This window comes from Eucyclogobius newberryi, unplaced genomic scaffold (assembly GCF_026437365.1).
Source record: "Eucyclogobius newberryi isolate DKJ021-1_F unplaced genomic scaffold, fEucNew1.0.hap1 SCAF_18, whole genome shotgun sequence".
NCBI lineage: Eukaryota > Metazoa > Chordata > Actinopteri > Gobiiformes > Gobiidae > Eucyclogobius > Eucyclogobius newberryi.
The window spans coordinates 17,057,951-17,073,222 of record NW_027315812.1 but is presented as its reverse complement, the minus strand read 5'-3'; the positions used below and the strand labels follow the sequence as shown (position 1 = coordinate 17,073,222).

Sequence of the window (15,272 nt, the reverse complement as noted above, 5' to 3'; positions counted from 1 at the left end):
GTTCCTGGGTCAAGCAAACTACTATCACTAGTATCTGTAAAGACTATTGTTTTAACAGTATAGGACCTTAAACCGTGCCAAATATTTTACGTTTTACATTATTTATGAGAACTTTGCTGTGACTCTAAAAAAATATTTAAGCAAGGCTAGATTGTTGTCAAATCACACAAAACCCATACGATAGAAATAATCAGTCCAAGGTTTAAAAAATGACTACCTTTTCTTCCGCTTATACGGGCCAGGTTGTGGGGGCAGCAGTCTAACCAGGGACTTCTAGACTTCCCTCTCCCCAGACACTTCCTTTGACTTCTCCGGGGGGTACCCAAGGCTTTCCCAGGCTAACCGAGAGACATAGTCCCTCCAGCGTGTCCTGGGTCTTCCTTGGGGCCGGTGGGACATGCCCGAAACACCTCCCCAGCAGGCTTCCGGGACAGATGCCTGAGCCACCTCAGCTGGCTCCTCTCGACGTGGAGGAGCAGCGGCTCTTCTTTACCACAACGGTCCGATGCAGCAACTGCATCACTGCAGCACCGATCCGCCTGTCAATCTCACGTTCCATCCTTCCCTCACTCGTGAACAAGACCCCGAGATACCTGAACTCCTCCACTTGACTACCTTATTGTTTGGTTTAAGTCAACAGAAGAAATAAGAAATAATTTCCATTTAAAATCTGTGGAGAAATAATAATGTAATTCTGTGGCTTTGCACTGCATCTTAAGGCAAAACCATGGTCTGCCTGCAACAAGCCCAACTGGTCCCTGTGGTCCTGTCACTGTTTGACATGGTTGCTGTACCCGTCTTCCGCTCCGCTGCGAGTGTTGAGGATATGAGGCTAGGCACAGAGGGGCCCCACTAAATCTCAACCTGGCTAAGACAAGAGTCAAAGGATTGAGTCAAACTGCATGGCCGACATGTTGTTGTGCGAATAATTTATGGCTGATGCAGCGTTCATTTGAATTTGAGATGAAACATGAAGTCTCCCCATGTGCAGAGGTGCCTCGTTAGGCGGGAGATCCATGTCCACACTGTTGACTTGTTGTGGTGATGCAATGTTTTGACTTGTGCTTATACATAAATTCCAAATAATTTTCTATATTGATCTGGGGCCAGCAAGCTTGTCCCTGCAGTGTCAGAAAACTTGGACAAACTGCCAAAGATATCAGAAGTTATTAAAATTGAAAAACTGCTAAAACAAAACGTATGCACATGTTTTATATCTTATGTCAGGAAAAGAAGTATCAAGAAGGCTAGTTTGTTTGTCAGGACTAATTAACGTGTACAAAGATTGGAAAACATCTTCTCAGTGTCCTCTGTGGTAGTTTTAAGTGCTGCCAAGCCCCTTGTCTCCTGCCCTCCCCTCTTGTGCCAGCGCAGTCTGATCAAATCTAATAGGCCCTGGTAATTAGAGTCTTTGCATAGGGCCTGTCTACTCACGGCACCCTTAGAAGGGTTAGGGAACGACTGCCATACACTTGACAGTGTGGAAAAAACAATGTAGGACTAACGTTGAGTATAAAGGCTATGCCAGTGGTTCAAATTACCCAAGCGATGGTAAACACAGCAGCACTTTAAAACAATGCTGACACTAATTAGGCAACCCATGTATCATTTTGAAGTTCAAGTTTTAGCCACTATCAAGTCTTAAGTGTTCAGCTGCTTGATATTTGTGGGATACTAATTAGAGAGATACCCTGGCATATAGTCTAATGTTGAAATATTGTTTAATAGGCATATAGATAAAGACTTTTAGCTTGTTTGGCCCTAATGGGAAATCCTGAACAAACAACCACTCTATAAACAAACTAAATAACCAAGCATAAGGTAGGCCAAATGAATAGGACAAGGGCTCCTTTGTTTGGACCACTGTGAAATTATACTGTCTGAAAGTTTTTTATATAAATGACAATAAATAAGTGTGAAAAAATAAATGTTTATTGCCATTTACGTGGTTTGTGAATTTGGTTATATGGCAATACAACTTTTCTGGTTCTTCTTCTGAATCAACATATTGTAATTTACATTTAAAACATATAATAAACATAATAATCATGATAATTAGTATGGTTATATCTATGATGATGAAAATTATTCTCATTATTATTATTATTACGTCATTATTATTAGGCCCGAGCGCCACAAGCTGGCGAGAGGCCTATTAATCTCGTAAGGCCGTGCAAAGCACGGCTGCGAAAGTGCGCACGTAGTGCGCACGAAATCGAGCGCAAAGCGCTCGCCCACTTCCAAACACTCACTAACGCACTCCTTCACTCACGCACTCCCCGTGCATACTAATTATTAGTAGGAAAATGGAACATTACCGTTGTAAACGGGCGAAGCCCGTGCAAAAGTGCGCACTAAACGAGCACTTTACATTGGGCGGTCGTCATCCCCATATAAAGTACTCATTTGCGCTAAGTAGCTCACAAATACGTTCCCCATCTCTTGCATGTTCCGTGCATATAAGCATGTAATGCAAAAATTGAACATTATTACTGTATAGAGGGCCAAAAACACAAAGTGGGCGGAGCCCACTCAAAATTAACGAAAGTACCCGTCAGTGACCAGGGACCCACACCATGAGGTAGGAAAGCGCGAGCGCTTTCCGAAAATGTATAGTTTATGATATTTGAAAAATGGGAAACATTGTTTTCGCATCGGAATATTCTTCTTCTTCTTCTTCTTCTTCTTCTTCTTCTTCTTCTCGGGACCAACCCCCCTATTTTTCACCCAGTGAACATTGACGAAAAGTCACAAAAATTTGCACACCTCTAAACATCGTGCCTCTCTACATTCTAAAATAAAAAAATTGGCGCGTCAGCGCCCCCAAATGTACCAAAAATGCATTGAGAGATGGGAAATGACCCAAAAAAAATCTGATCGTAGAATCATGAAATTTGGCGCAGAGGTAGATGGTGACAAGAGAAGTAAAAAATATTATTACGGCAACGCCGTCCGCCCAACCAAATGTCGGCCATATTGCTTCAAAAATGGCTAAACATGATTTTGGAGTTTTTCCAAACGTCGTACTTTTACGAACTCCTCCCAGGGCGTTGGCCCTAAAAAGCTGAAATTTGGTGAAAATGCTACTGAGGAGTGGGACATCAAAAGTTATCCAAATTACATTGATACCTCTCACGGTCTCTGTGCGGCGAAGCCGCAAACTGTAGCTAGAATTTCAGAAATCTCCCATATTTAAAATTTCTGCCGTATGCGCAGATAAAGTCCGAATTGCGTCAAATTAGAATCAGTTGTTAAACTCTTTGCCCTAAACCCACTTGAAGTGAAATAAATTCATTTGGCGCCACAGCGCCCCCTACATATTTTATATGGAGGTTAAATGTTTAGTTTTGCGAAATTATATGAAATTTGACACACAACTCAATTTTAGCATCCCAATCAAAAAAGTCAATGAGAGCCATGTCATAATTGTTATGGCGTTGCCGTAACGATGACCGAAACCTTCCATGTTATTCCAATGGGGAAATCGCCAGAACATGTTTACACTTTATACTTTCACAAACTCCTCTTAGGGCGTTAGCCCTATTAACCTGAAATTTGGTGAGACTCATCTTCAGTGGTGGACCATCAAAAGTGATCCACATTTTTATTCAAAGAGTCACGGTGTCTGTGCGGCAAAGCCGCACATTGTGCCAAGAATTCCAAATAAAATTGCTTTTTGATGGTAAAACAAAGGGGAGAAGATGTGACAGCGTCACAGATTCAGCAGTAGGCGCAATAAAAGGACAATTCGCCCCCTCCTCTTGCGGCGTGGCGGCGGCGTGGCGAGGGCCGATCATTGCCGCTTGCGGCTATATTTATTATTGTTGTTGTTGTTGGTGTTGTCATGATGGACCAAACAGACTAGCTATCTGTATGGCTTCTTTCTCAACATTTAAAATAATTAAACTTTCTTTTGTAGTTGCTGGATGATTCATTCTCTGAGAGGGCTGCAGCGGCGAGACCTCTTGAACGTCCCCGGCGGAGGTGGTGCCTCTGGTGCGTCTGTGTCCGCTCCCAGAATTCAACAGGCAACAAAGGAAGAAAGGAACAGGCCGTGAGCTAAAAGTGCTAGCCAACAAAGCAGAAAAGAGTCACCTTTTTCTCTCCACTGAATCGCTTGTGATCTCCCTCAGATTTATGGAAATGTCAAGTCGGACATAATAATTACCCGTTATTCAGCTGCTTCTCGGGAGGTGTCCAGAATAAAAGGTAACGTTGTAAGTTTCCGATAGCCAATGTTAACACTGTTAGCCGAAATGTACAGGTTAGCGTTAGCTTCACACTTAGCCAAGCTAACATTAGATCACCAAATGTTTAGAGTGTATCTTTTGCAAATGACTTGTGCAAAATGAACACCTTGCCAGTCGAGCCATTATATACTTTAATATTATATATATTCACATAACATGTGGCTGTGTCTTATTAGATGAACTAATAATTTGATGCTGGCTAGTTTTAGCTTTTCAATGTTGGCAAACAAAACACCGGATAAGCCTCAATTATATTTTGTAAAAGCCTTTGATTTCAGATTTGCTGCACAATCTCAGTCTCGGATATTGTCATTATTGACAATATTGTAATATTAGTGATGTATTGAATTGAAATATTTGCACGCAGTGTAAGGTTTAATGTGAATATTGTGACTAGGCCTCACCAGGTGAAGCTAGTTAAACCATGCTAAGGTTTCAACACTCTACATATGGGTTCACACAATTAGTTAAGGGGGATATTTGTAATTGTCTGATTATAGTTTTCTAAATGAAACTTTGGTCTGCTTATAGGTTCAAATGAACGGAGGGGAAGAGGAACTTGACTTATCAATTGAGTCACCATTTTCTTGAACATAATGGTGAATAATCAGATTGCAGTTGTTCTGCTTCCCTTTAGCTTTATTTTTTGTCTCAATCTTAAAGGCACAGTTCACTGCAATGACAACTAACAGACTTATGAAAATCTTGCATGAATATATCAAGTTGACAATTGTCACTTATTATTGGATGTGGTAACATAGGAAGGAGTCAGGAGCCTGCAATTTGATTAAAATCCACCACATCTAACTTTATTTTGTTAAAAAAAATATGTATGTTTAAAGTATAAAATATATTTTTTTAAAAAGTGCACATACTTCAATGATCTCTGACTGCTCTGAATAGATACTGTGTATTTGTGTATATATTATATAAGGATCCTTTGTGATACTTTTGCTTTGTGTTTGCTCAGGTTTTTCTAACTTCACTGTATGCATGACCTGTCCCATGTGGCCTGATGGGGGAACACCGTGGATAGTACGTTCAGTGGAAGAACAAGGGAGGCGCTGCATGCCCCCAGTGCAGAGGGCTTGCCAGGATGAAGAAGATCAGCCTTAAGACCATTCGAAAGTCTCTCAGTATCAAGGGCAAAGAAGAGGGGGACTTTGTCATGCTTCAGCAGCCTCCGGTGAACACAGAGTTTTCCAAAGAAGAGTCGCTTTTTGGAAGCTGTTACACCAAAGATCTTTCGGGTGGAGAGATTGGTGGTGAAGAGGACAAGTCAGGGCAGAATAAAAACAGGGCTAAAGGTGAAAGCCTTATGGGTTCACTAAAAAGAAGACTGTCCACAAAGCAAAAGGCAAAAGTCAAAAGTGGCTCCTCGGCCAATGGCTCCTTAGATGATGAAGATACGTTTTCTTCATCCTCTGTGCCGATCAGTTTTAATGAAGTGAAAGCCCAGAGACCCCTTAGATCCTCATCTTTACGTAGTCACCATTATAGCCCTTCGCCTTGGCCTTTGCGCTCTGTTAATTCGGATGAGGCCTGCATTAAAATGGAAGTCAAAGTGAAAGCCATGGTTCATTCCCCCAGCCCAAGTCCTAATTTGAACAGTGTTCGCAAGGAATTTCATGATTTCCAAATGGAAGGGCTTTTTCAGGACCAAGCGGAATCCTTAAAGAACATCCAACAGCCTCAAAACGGCGAGCTGCATTTGAACATTGATGAAAATGACGTGCCTGTGGTGCTGGGGTTAACGCCCCAGGACTACATCCAGTACACAATGCCTTTAGATGAGGGAATGTACCCTGAGGGGTCCCACTCCTTCTGCCTTGACAGCTCATCTCCTATGGAGGTGGTCACAGAGGCAGACAGTGGGTCTCTGCACGCAGACCAGGAACAAGAGGAACATGAACTGATGAGGGGGATCCCCCCAGACCTCTTCATGGACACCTCGGTAAACGGACTGCTATTTGGTTCTTCTAGTATGATGCTGCGAGGTACTAGAGTTGACGTCCAGCCTCCCCTCTCACCTCTGCTGCCGCCAATGACTAGCAATGGGCTTCTCCCAAGGACTTTTTCAGGCTTTGCCTCTGCAGACAGCCAGGTCGCTGAGAGGGTAAGGCACCACCTGAACTTTGACCCAAATTCGGCCCCTGGGGTGGGCCGGGTATACGACTCAGTCCAGAGCAGTGGGCCCATGGTTGTGACCAGTTTAACAGAGGAGCTGAAGAAACTGGCCAGACAGGGCTGGTACTGGGGTCCGATAACCCGCTGGGAGGCCGAGGAGAAGCTGGTGAACCTGGCTGATGGATCTTTTCTGGTCAGGGACAGCTCTGATGACCGGTACCTGCTCAGCCTGAGTTTCAGGTCCCAGGGAAAAACGCTTCACACTCGCATTGAACACTCCAACGGACGCTTTAGTTTCTATGAGCAGCCGGACGTAGAGGGCCACACCTCCATAGTAGACTTAATTGAACATTCAATCAGAGACTCGGAAAATGGAGCTTTCTGCTACTCCAGATCTCGCTTACCGGGGTCTGCTACTTACCCTGTTAGACTAACCAATCCGGTCTCTCGGTTTATGCAAGTCCGTTCCCTTCAGTACCTCTGTCGCTTTGTCATTAGACAATACACTAGGATAGACTTGATTCAAAAACTCCCTCTGCCCAATAAGATGAAAGATTATCTGCAGGAGAAGCACTACTGAGGACAGGACAGTGTCAGAGCAGTTTGCACTAGTGTGTGGTACAGCCGTGTAACAAGGTTCAGATGCCATCATCTAAGGTCCCAGACTTCGCGCTGGTTTACCTCCAAAACCAATCAATTGAAAAATTTGGTTAACAAATGTGTTCGGAAAAGATGTGCTGCCATGTTGGATCAGAAACCTCCATCACGTTGGATCATGTTTCTGTGCATGTGAAGCAGGATATTGAGAGCATAAATGAAGGGCTGCATTTGTACTTTTAATTGTAAAATCTGAGAATTGCACATTGGAAAACAAACTACAATATATTCTCGAGTTAAAACGAATAACTTGCTTTAATGAAGTTAGGTCTGTGAGGACTGAAACTGTGCATTGTTATTGTTGATTATAAACATTATGGGAAATTAATTACTCATTAAAAAGGGTAATTTTATTTGGTACACAAGTAATTACACATTTACATCTAGACCAGTGGTCCCCAACCTTTTAAGCTACTTTTACATTGAACAAAGCCCAAATATATATTTATTTCTATTATTACCTGTGCGTTTTTAACAGGGATTTTGGTTATAAAAACACAGTATAAACCAACTTTAATAGCCTAATAATACACTTTTGTTCAAATGTATAATGTATATTCATTCATTTTCTACCGCTTGTTCCCGTTCGGGGTCGCAGATGACGTTGGGCCTTAGGCGGGGTACACCCCGGACAGGGGCCAGCTCACCTGACTTACAATATTAAACTAATAAAAGTATGAGCTAGTTATAAGAAATACTACAGGTAGCCTGTAGTGGCTACTTCATTTTATTTAAAAAATACCCAATAGAAGTTTAACGTTATCACCTTCCTTATAGCTCTTCTATCTATTATATCAGTTATTATCTCTTTCCCTCGCTCACTCTCTCACTCGACAGCAGTATGTTTCCACCGCTGAATCTAAACTCGCTGGGAAGCTGTCAATGTAACCATACTCGTGCTGATTGTAGCTTGTGGTTCTCTCCAGCTAGTGTTGACCTCTGTAAGGAACTGGTCGTTCAGCACATTTATCCAGTCACTCACATGAGACCATAAACTTGATAGAAAAAGCCAAGGGCTTCAGTGATCGACAGATTGGTGACCACTGATCTAGACAATAACCTTGAACCACAAACACTTATTACATAATCCATGATGTATCTTTAGCTAGTAGAAATTTCATATTAATTATGCCTTAATAAGTATTTGACTTTGTAAAATTAGAAACTGAAGGTACTGTCTATGCTGAATCCAATGTTATGCTGTTAAGCATAGCAGCAATTAGTTGATGTATAAACATTGTTAAATTATTAGCATTAGGAATGCTCTGAGACAGACAGGGCTACTCGGGCTTAAAAGGCTTGTAACGCTTCTTCCTGCATGAAGTACAGCTTAATGGTGTTGCTCTGTAGACACTAGACAAAAAAGGTTGAAGTCTCATTTGGGAAGCATAAAATAGTCCTCAATTAATCTTTGTACACAATGTACTTGGTCCCTCGTCAGTTCTATTGGATTGGCTGTTTATCTGTGAATACCAGTGCTAGTGCAGGTCAAAGCAGAGCTAGCCGTCGTTTTTTGGCAACAGTCTCTTGGACTGGGCCACACTGGGAGCAGGCGACGTCTCTGTCACTGCTTGGCGTTGTGTTGACATTAGTGCCACGGACATTTGAGAACTCTTAAGGCCACCTAGCTGCATGACCCTCAGATCCTCTCTTGGCTTTCTGCGCCAGAGCAAAGAGAAGAGCACACAGTATGCTACGCAAGTGCTTTATATGGATAACATGACAGGGAATTGTCTTTTTACATTATGAATGATCATCTTTTGACAACAGTGTCCTTAAAAGTATTTGGAAAGGGGTCTCTTGGATCTCTTTGGTAGGATGTTAGATGTAGTTTTAGTTTAGCTGGATGTTTTCATGTATGAGGACATTTCATGAACCTAGCACAGCAGAAATTAGATAGGAACGTTGAATGGTGTTGCATGTTTAAAGAAAAAAAATCTAAAAAGCTTTGAGTTTTATAGGAAGGAAGGATCTAGGTTGTGTGTTTGGCTGTGTAGAAAGACATTTTATTTTGTCACAAGCAATGGCTGGACATTCTGTGTACCATAAGTGTTTTATTTTGAAAATCCTTTGGCGCATTCTTTTTGACACTTGCCATCTGGGGGACGGAGTTGTACAAAAGGAATGTACGCTTGTGTGAGGTATCCACTTTATCTGCCTGCAGACCGTTTCAGAAAACATGAGAATCACACAGACTGACATTGACACATTTTGCACTTGAATATTTCTCCTGACGTGCTTGGATCCTCTCCTGCCAGAAGCTGTCCTTCAGATGCCATGTTTTTCTTTTAACAAAATAATGTCACTCATTTGTCCTGATTTGTTCCTGTAACTGCTTAAATGTTGTAATTGTTATCTTATGGGATTCAAAGGGTAAGGCACCAGCATCATATCAATGCCTCTATCAATGCTTTGGATCTCTTATGGAAGAATGTGGGCTACGTTTAACTCCTTTTGAGTGTGTTTATTTGAAATGTGAAAGTGAGATGTCTTTTTCCAATACAATGTTCTTTTAAATCTACTTAGAATTTCATTAGTTGTCATTGGATTTTGACGAGCAGTTTCATATGCAGTTGCTGCTGTTCTTTTCCTTTTATTTGGTATTATTGCCTAAATGTATGACTCCACATGTGACTGTTCAAGGTTGTGAATGAACAAGCTCAGTTTGATTTGTGCATTAAAATGATCTTAGGCAAAGGTTTACAACACAGTACATTGAAAATGCCCACCCTGTCCTTTGTTTACTTTAATTCCACATGAACATATTGGTACATATTTGAAGTCCTTTATTTCTGGTAATGTGTCCTACACATTTGTGCTGCTTGAATGGATATGATGCTTTTCCTGTATTATAAAATGGGGAGATGGAATGTCACACTTTAGATGTATGTAATGTAATGACTTTGGTTGTCATCTTGGGAGAGCAAAAGCAGATTTGCAATTGAACTTAAGTCAGAACATTAGTCGTGATTAGATGGCTCTCACACAATACTCCGATTATGTTGGTTGTCAGAATTTTCCAAAGTAGATTTTTTTATTGTTTGTTTTTTGGAAAAAAATCAGCAGTGATTGATTGCACATTTTGGATACAGTTCAAGAGTTTTTGTATCTGCCGGTTATAAATTATAAATAAAACTATATTCTGAAAAGTACTTCTGTGTTTGTCATCAATACAAGTGTAAGCTTTAGTTTGACATAATTTGTACAGCTCCAGTACTAGCACTTAATGGGGCCTGTGGACGTGGTAATGAGTGAAATCACAGCAGCCAGAGCAGTTTCCTCGTATTGAGTAAGAACCCTCTGCTAATCCCAATGCTACGCTTAGTTTAATTTACAAAGACAATCCTTAAATACAGGCGCGCGGAACCAGATCTCAAGGGGCAGATTAGCTGCAAAACTCCACACTGCTTTAAGTCTCTGAAGGAGTGAGTTTGTGGAGCGGAGAAGAAGAGGAGGAGGAGGAGAAGGGCTGAGTAACAATGTCAGGTTTGGATGTGGATCTTCTGCTGTATATGGGCCGCATGATGATGAGGAGGTAGTCTTTGTTAACTGTGTGTCTGACAGGCCTCTGAGGTGAAGATGTGCCATTGTTTACGCCTCTGCCCGCTACACCATGGATTATTCATGCCACACACTGGTGGTCGCATGTCACGGGGAGATGCCTCACTCATAAAAGCGCGCCTTCATCTTACTTTGGAGGAAATTTGCAGCTTTTCAAACTGTTTATATTCAGAATTTAACATGAGGTGGTTTACTTTCCCTGGCAGACTTGTCACAATGCGAAGCCACTTCTCAGCGGTTTAAAATTTTCTGCAAACATTGTGTTATTCAGCCCGCTCGGCTCGGCGCTCACTTAGCCACTTGGCTGTGAGGATAGGTCTATTTATTGAGTGTTTTTGAATATGGCACGCAATAGCAATGCAGCAAATTAGACAAGATTTAGACATGTGTTTGCTACTCAACAACCATGTACTTACTACACCGTCACCATCAACTTAACAGGTTTGTAATTTCTCCACTTGAAGGAATTAAAGCTTCCTCAATGTGGACACAGAGCTAAATCTATCATAATAACATATTACCAGAGAATGGGTCCAGGGTTGTTTTTTGAAAGAGAGGCTTGTGATGTGGCAGAAAAGGGAACACTCAATAATCAATGAAGAAGATCATGACAAGGTATTTAATGGAGAAATATATAAAAGTTCATCATAGATTTAGCCCAGAAAAACTGAATTTGTTTGTTCTTTGTTGTGGTGGGTTGTAGTTAAATTTTTCCACTGGATAGAAAAAAGTTTCAAGTACCTTAAATATGGCAACATGTTCAGGTTTACGTTTTGACTGCTCTTCGCAAAGGTTTTATGTACTGACACTTGTTTCCTACTGTATGACAGACAAGAGAAGCATTTAACCAAGTAGAAGACCGTCTAAAAAGGATTTTTAGCCTTTTTTTTAAAGCCTTTTTCAGCCACGACCTCCATCATAACAATTGTGACAGAGATAAATTAATTTGGCAGATTAGAAAAGTCAAGCCAGTATCCTGTGCACTGGTATAAAAAAGTAAGATATTTAATAAGAATTCAAAGTACACATTTTTAGACTTTTTTTTAGACTATTTTTCTTATTTACTCTAACTGGAGGTTCCTTTTTTCACTTAGAGCTCAGATAATCAATAACTTTGGCACAATAACCCTTGTTATTACATTTTAGACTTTTAAATAGGCCCCTGATATATTTTGCAACTCCCATGTTAAGAAACACTGAGCTAATTAATGAAGATTTTGCGCATGCGATGAGACTCAATCCAATGCCTTGTATGAAACGATCCTTAAACCACTGTCTCTGTGCATTACATCCAGAATATTACCAGCTAATTCCTTCTCGATGTGAGGCAAAGTCTGAGGAGCTACTCTCCCGAGATCCATCCATCACACGCCGTCCGCTCAGATCGATGACGGGCCCGGGCCATCTGCTGCTCTGTGTGGCGCACCTATTTTTCACCTCCAAACAGGTACCACGTTGACAGCCTGGATTAGCCACAAACCACATATATTGCTTTAAATTGTCATGCCAGGAAAACATGGGCGTGTCTTGCAGGTAATGATAAGGGCTAGGTAACCCGCTGCTGGCAACAGATGTCTTTGGGCCTGGAGTGGAAAGTGCAGATCTGTTACTGCGCAGTGAGTGTGTGTGTGTGTGTGTGTGTGTGTGCGTGTGCGTGTGTGTGATCTCATGCCAACAGTGAAATCCACCACTGAGAAGCTCTCCTCCTCCATCTATCATGCATTAGCCGCCTCTGAGCCGCAATTAGCCAGCTCACAAAAGGTACAGCCCTCAATATTGTCTGCTCTCCCAATGGAACATCTCCTCATCTCTGTATTCAATGAAAATTACTTATGTTTAAGCGTTTTTTTTCTCTTAGTGTCAGCTTTGGTACAGTAATGAGCTGCAGCAATGGTAGTCCATACAAATGCCTGAGAAGTGTGAGTCCTGCTGAAAGAGAGGGTAGTTAACGACCAGTAAATGGGCCTTCCAGATGGCCTGAGCTCCAGGGTGTGAGCAGAAAGGAGCTGGCATTTGATATTTGATTGATAATGTAACAGAAAACCCATGCCGAAGATCTTTGGCTAAACATGTGAAAAGTTTCAGTAAAGGATTTTCAAAATGATTGACTTCATTGAAAAATAACTACATGTTCAGAATCTCTTTAATGAGTTGTATCTGTAGTTGGATAAGGGGTCGTTGTATAACTGACAGAATTATTATATGTAGCTTAATAGTAGCTGTAGTGGTGTAGTATTTTAGGTGTAAGGTTGTCAAAAAAATCAATACCAGATATGAAGTCACTTAAATCGGACAGAATTGGTTCTTACCTGAATAGTTTTAGAATGGTCTTGATCTGTGCCGCTCGGGGTTGAGTGGAAAGCACTTATGCGTGACATGTTGTGATTCTGGCTCTGATATTTTGCTCTTCCCCATTGCACACTACACCGTCCTGTCCAATAAAGAAAAGAAAAAAGAATGGTTTTGATCTACAACAGAACTACATTGAATAAATAACTCAACTCAGCAAAAAAATGTGGTATCAACATTGTTATGAGTCATAAATCATTGGAAATGTCAGTGGCAACAATAATTAGGAGCGTTCAACCCATTACCGGGGGTTTGACGGTTCAAATTCTTGATCCTGATGAAAATAATGAATTGTAGAAATATGTAATTGTCCTCGAAATGAGAATAACATACATTTAACAAGTCAACAGGAATTTCCACATCACACACTGTGAACAACATACAACATGTAAAACAGTAATTGGAAAAAAGAGAGAAAACAGGCTTGACCAGAAACCATGTAAAACTTTGTCATCATCATATTACAATGCTGGATTTGTTAATGGATTGTCCAGCTTATAGTCCAAAATGATTTAAATTAAATGTTGGAGTTTATTTAATTCCCAATCATTTGAGGTACAAACGACTGTCTAGTTCTGTTTTTAGTGAAGGCTTAGAATCATTGTGAAGAGAGAATGTAGACACATATCTGTCACTCTACTATAGACTCTATAAGTTGGCTGTGTGTCAGGATAATGAATAATGACTAATTAACCTGTTGTATTATGGAAACAGGGCAATGACATTTTAAAATCATAATCATATAAGTGTATTTTTGCATAAGGCCAAGGTGGAGTCAACACCGCCATAATGATGTCTTTAACACATGTGACATCTGGATCTCAGCGCCATCCAGACGTCCCTCCTGCCCCGGTGACAGTGACAGCCCACTTTTGTCCCCCCCCCGACCCTCCCACTCGTCAATCCTTCATGTGTGCGCGGTCGGCGTGGCGTGCAGAGCGAGCAGAGCGGGCGGGCGGAGTGAACAGGTGGTGTCCATCACGAGTGCATAGGGAGAGCTCGGAGCAGATTCCTCCTGGAGTACCTGTGTGCCCTTCACCGACGCTTCGACATGGGAGGAGGGGGAGCAGGAGTGTGCGACAGCTGGTGGATTGTGGCTTAATGATGGCGGCATGGATTTCCCCTTTACATCGAGCTGAAACCCGTCTACACAATCTTCCAATCAGCTCATTAAACCTCACGCTACACTGTTTGAAAACCATGCTTGAATGACGTTTGTCCTTCAAAAAACATAGACGGTGTTTATGGACATTCCAGTGCCTTCAACATAAGGATGTCACAATATAAAATGTTAGAGTTACGATTATTGATATTATCACAATTTAATGAACGAACACATTCAAATTGTCTAGATAACTGTTCATTTGTAGTATGTGACCAGCTTTGTCAGATATAACCCTTTTTACAGGTTTAACTTTGCAGAGCATCGTTTGTTTTCTTTGGTTCTTATTAATCACAATTATTATTTTGTAGTTCTTACAATCACGGTTATCGATTAAACAAATAATCTTGACGTCTCAGCATTTGTGTCATGTTGCTTACAGCTGCATTATTAATTATAATTTTTACCATGCCATTCACCACCGTTATTATCAGAGTTAACAGATATGTAATCCATGCATTCTCTATGGATTTAACACTTTAGTTGATATCATTTAAATATTGTTTTCATGTCTACTTATGATTGCTTATAAACATGTAAAAAAGGCAACAAGGGCGACAAGGGGGAATGATCCTCAAACTGTGGTACATTTAGCTCCTTTGCAGTTGAATTCAAATGCATTTCTTTGGTGGTGTATAAAGTTTGAGAACCTTATAAATAGCAAAAGAGCCAACCTGAACAAGTTTGGTATGTAATTTTATCTATACAGGATTTGAGTACAATAGAAATCCATGAACTGTAACAAGTTATAGCAAGAGATGTTAATTTCCAAGTGCTTTACCAAGTCCCTGGTAAAGCACTTGAGGAAAAACAAAAGCCCTTTATTAAAACAAAAATACACAACACCTTAATTGACCAGTGTATTTCTAATAATGTACTTGGCTCCAATCTGCGGCCGGTCAGGGGCCAAGCAGCTCTATCTCCTCCTGCTATTGAAATTCAGAAGCACTACCTGGCCCTTTGAACTGCCTCTGTCCCACCAGCTCTGCTCTCGCTGCCTCCAAAGAAATGTCGCAATCAACAGCTCCCCACCCCACTGCAGAGAGGCGTTTGACAGTAGAGCGTAACACCTTGCTGATCTTGATAATGGGAACACATCTGAGTTTCATTTACAGATTTACTCCCCAATTATTAGTGTCATTGGAAACTACGGTACTGTTGTGGCG

The 15,272-nt window shown here is 41.1% G+C and overlaps 1 protein-coding gene across 1 annotated transcript; it reads left to right on the top strand.

Annotated features, from left to right (window-relative positions):
- Positions 1-3,966: 3,966 nt before the first annotated feature.
- socs6a (suppressor of cytokine signaling 6a) lies at positions 3,967-10,186 on the top strand. The gene is made up of 3 exons (XM_072450715.1): positions 3,967-4,209; positions 4,782-4,849; positions 5,221-10,186. The coding sequence occupies exon 3, from the start codon at positions 5,347-5,349 to the stop codon at positions 6,955-6,957; it is 1,611 nt and encodes a 536-aa protein (XP_072306816.1). The 5' UTR covers positions 3,967-4,209; positions 4,782-4,849; positions 5,221-5,346; the 3' UTR covers positions 6,958-10,186.
- The last annotated feature ends 5,086 nt before the right edge of the window (positions 10,187-15,272 follow it).

Excerpts from the sequence above, each read along its gene's own strand:
- socs6a (XM_072450715.1), top strand. The coding sequence starts at position 5,347 with ATGAAGAAGATCAGCCTTAAGACCATTCGAAAGTCTCTCAGTATCAAG.